The sequence below is a fragment of the Vigna umbellata genome, chromosome 3 (genome assembly GCF_029865625.1).
Source record: "Vigna umbellata cultivar VRB3 chromosome 3, Vumbellata_1.0, whole genome shotgun sequence".
Classification (NCBI taxonomy): Eukaryota; Viridiplantae; Streptophyta; class Magnoliopsida; order Fabales; family Fabaceae; genus Vigna; species Vigna umbellata.
The window spans coordinates 12,001,744-12,005,261 of NC_142167.1; the positions used below are offsets into that span (position 1 = coordinate 12,001,744).

General features: G+C 31.0%; 1 protein-coding gene across 1 annotated transcript; it reads left to right on the forward strand.

Annotated features, from left to right (window-relative positions):
* The first annotated feature begins 2,023 nt into the window (after nucleotides 1–2,023).
* On the forward strand, nucleotides 2,024–2,740 carry LOC124823421 (14 kDa proline-rich protein DC2.15-like). Its single transcript, XM_047295612.2, has one exon. It carries the CDS (start codon nucleotides 2,112–2,114, stop codon nucleotides 2,514–2,516), a length of 405 nt encoding a protein of 134 aa, XP_047151568.1. The 5' UTR covers nucleotides 2,024–2,111; the 3' UTR covers nucleotides 2,517–2,740.
* Nucleotides 2,741–3,518: the final 778 nt, after the last annotated feature.

Genomic DNA, 3,518 nt, shown 5'->3' on the forward strand with positions numbered 1-3,518 from the left:
TAAGTTAGGAACTGAAAATAGCTTTTGTGGGGGTGTAGAAATAATATAGAGAATGGACATTGTAGTTGTTGTTATTGGATTGAAAGATAAACGGGAAGAATAGAGGTGCGTGATAATAGTGAGAGAGTGGGTGTTAATAGTATTTGGAAAGTTTCTTGTCTTCCTTTCTCAACAACATACCACTTCTTTCATTCTCTCTTATATTCACCATTCTTACTTCTCAACTTGAAAGCCCTTAAGCTTCCCTTTTCATTATAAATTTCTCAATTATCATGTTAAGAAAAGCATTAGGATCAACAACACCTTGACCTTCGCAACAGTTCTTGAATTCAAAAATGTCATTAGCAGTATTTTTGAAAATATTTGAACAATTATAAACTCCAACTATTTAAAGAATATTTAAAAAACATCCTAAAGTCCTCCCAAAATGTAAACAATGTCATTATTATTTTTGAATTTTATATTTGTCGAAAAATATGATCAAAACCTATAGTTTTGTAAGAAAAATTGAAAAATGGTACCGATGACATTTTTGAAAATATTTGTATAATTATAGGCTTTAATTCTTTAAATAGAAATCTAAAGTCATCCTAAAATTTTAAAAGTGTCATTGTGATTTTTTATTTTTATCTTTGTATAAAAGAATAGTTTCACTTTTACAAAGAACCTATGCATATTCCTTTATTAGTGTTAATTTTTCAAATAATACAACAAGTCGGTTTTGTGAGATTGAGTTAGCCTTAAAGTTTACTTTTTAACATGGTATTAGACTCATGTGTTAGAATTTATCCAAGTGAAATTGAGTTTGTTGGACATATCATTTCACCTATCAGACAATCCTTTAATATCTAGTCTCACGTAGGAAATATATATATATATATATATATATATATATATATATATATATATATATATATATATATATATATAGCTTGACGTGAGGGAGTGTGTTGGAAGTGTCATGTCAACTAGAAATAAAACTAATTTAAAACATGTATGTAAAGAAAAATCTCATTTTTTTTAACTAATTTTGTGAAATTGAATTAAGCTTAAAGTTTACTTCTTAATAATATTTTAAAAAAAAATTGAACCAAACCTTACTCTAAAGTCCTGTATGCGTGTTTTGTCCATAGCATACATTTTGATCTATAAACCCATAGAATTTGGTAAACTTTATGAATGAGGTTAGGCAACGGGACGATCTCTGATAAGTGAACTCTATAGTTTCATAATGATATATAACTTGTACTTTAGAAGAATGAGGTCCCCTGAGGTTTCAAAAACAAACTCACTGTGTGTAGTTTCAAATCCACCAATGGAATGCATTAAATTGATTCTGAAAGATAAAATGATTATTTAATAAATGAAGCAATTCAAAGAATGATAATGAAGCAGTTCTTCACAGCTGTAGACGACCATAATCCGTACTAGCTAATTGTAACTAGTAAGACTTCTCAAGCAAATGGTAGAGGGCTTAAGTAAGGCCAACTTTGCAGTGGGATCAGTGGTCAAACACCCCAATTAGGGATAAATTCAAATGGATAATCTGCATTTAGGAAAGACAAGGTCAGATTAATCTTCAACTCTCCATGGTATTCTCTTAAGGCAACCTAATTTGTCCTTATATATATATATATATATATATATATATATATATATATACACACACAGTACTATACATTTAAAAATAAATATAAATATTCGAAAGCAAGACCCACCAGTGGGAATCAATGACAGGCCATTTTCCTGGGCATGATCGCTGAAGTTCACGGGAGTGTTTCACTGATCACATGCCAAGTGGGCGATATCTTTCTGTAAAGCAAAAGTGGAAAACCACCATGGTTTCAAATAAACTAACAACGAAAATGTCCTATTGGGAATTGAAAAGCCTATCACATTTTACGTCGATTCACTTTGCACTGCCAGCCACTAAAGACAACTTAGTCGGTTCACATGTCTGCTGCTCTCAAAACATTAAAACTAAGGACAAACATTCTTGAATCTCGGGCTTAAAGTACACTACCTTTTAACTCCTATATGTAACACCATCACAAATTACTCCCTCGTCACACAAGACTTATTACAGTTGTATTGAGCGATAGCATTGCAAGATGGAGTCTTCTAGATCTTCAACTCTAGCTCTTTTTTTTACCATCAATTTGCTTTTCTTTGCCATGGCAAGTGGCTGCTTCACTTGCACACAGCCAAAGCCTAACCCATTCCCTTATCCTAACTCTAACCCTACTCCTCCTGCAAAGAGCTGTCCCAGGGATGCACTTAAGCTGGGTGTGTGCGCTAACGTGCTTAATGGACCAATTGGTGCGGTGGTGGGATCACCACCGGACCACCCATGTTGCTCGGTGCTAGAAGGGCTTCTTGATCTTGAAGTCGCGCTTTGCCTCTGCACTGCCATCAAAGCTAACATACTTGGCATTAACCTTAACATCCCCATTTCACTAAGCTTGATCCTTAACGCCTGTGAGAAGTCGCCACCCTCTGACTTCCAGTGCAGCTAGACGCAGTTAAGCACGTCATTCTCAGTTCATGCACTGCTATCATCCATGTCTTTGTCTGTTTGTTTATTTGTGATTTTCTGATTTTGGGATTGTTGTGTTGTTCCCACCTTGCTAACTCATTTATGAGAATGCAATTGTACCCGTTAGTTGTGACTGTAATTTGACTTCGACTGTAGTCTGGAATGGCTTCTAATTTTCTAAATTTGATGAATTATTGTGTTGAAGTATGACTTCTCTTTTATATTTACTATTGGTACTATAAACCCTTCTCTTTTTTGCTTTTATAAAATAATAAAATAATAAAAGGTTAAATATGTTTTTCCTTTTAAATTTGAACGTAAAATTAAAATTCAATTTTATTTTAATTTATGATACATTTTAGGATTTAGAAATTATAACTATTTATTTTTAAAGTTTAAAAATCAAGATATATTAAAATTTGAAAAAAAATAAATTTTAATTTTATATTTGAGGATCTAAAAATATATTTAACCCAAAAATTAAAATGTGTTCTTAATTGTTATGACTATGTGAATGTCTATATAAAAAAAATAACAATATTTTTAGGTATGTTGACTTAAGTTAATAAAAAGCTTTGTATAGAGGTTCTAAAGTGAACCAATCTTATTAATATGGATTGGCTTAATTTTGTATAGAGGTTATAAAGTGAGCCAATTTAATTAATATGGATTGGTTTAGCACATGTTAAGATAAGAATGAGTCAGATCAATTCTACTCACATTTTGGTGAGAAAAAAATTTGCAATCTAAGTTAACAACCTACCACATTGATGGGTTGACTCATACTTTTTCTTTCAATTTATTTTTTATATTTATTGTAATATAATTATAGTAAATTAACTTAACTCATTATTTTGTAGACCTATAATCAAAGAGTTTACATACTTTACAAAACATTATTATGAGTAGTCGAAACGGTCAACATATGTAATTTGATAAACAAATAAATTAAACATTCAAACTATTCAAATATCAATAAAAA

What these genes read in the sequence shown, in the direction of transcription:
- LOC124823421 (XM_047295612.2), top strand. Translation starts at nt 2,112, where the DNA reads ATGGAGTCTTCTAGATCTTCAACTCTAGCTCTTTTTTTTACCATCAAT.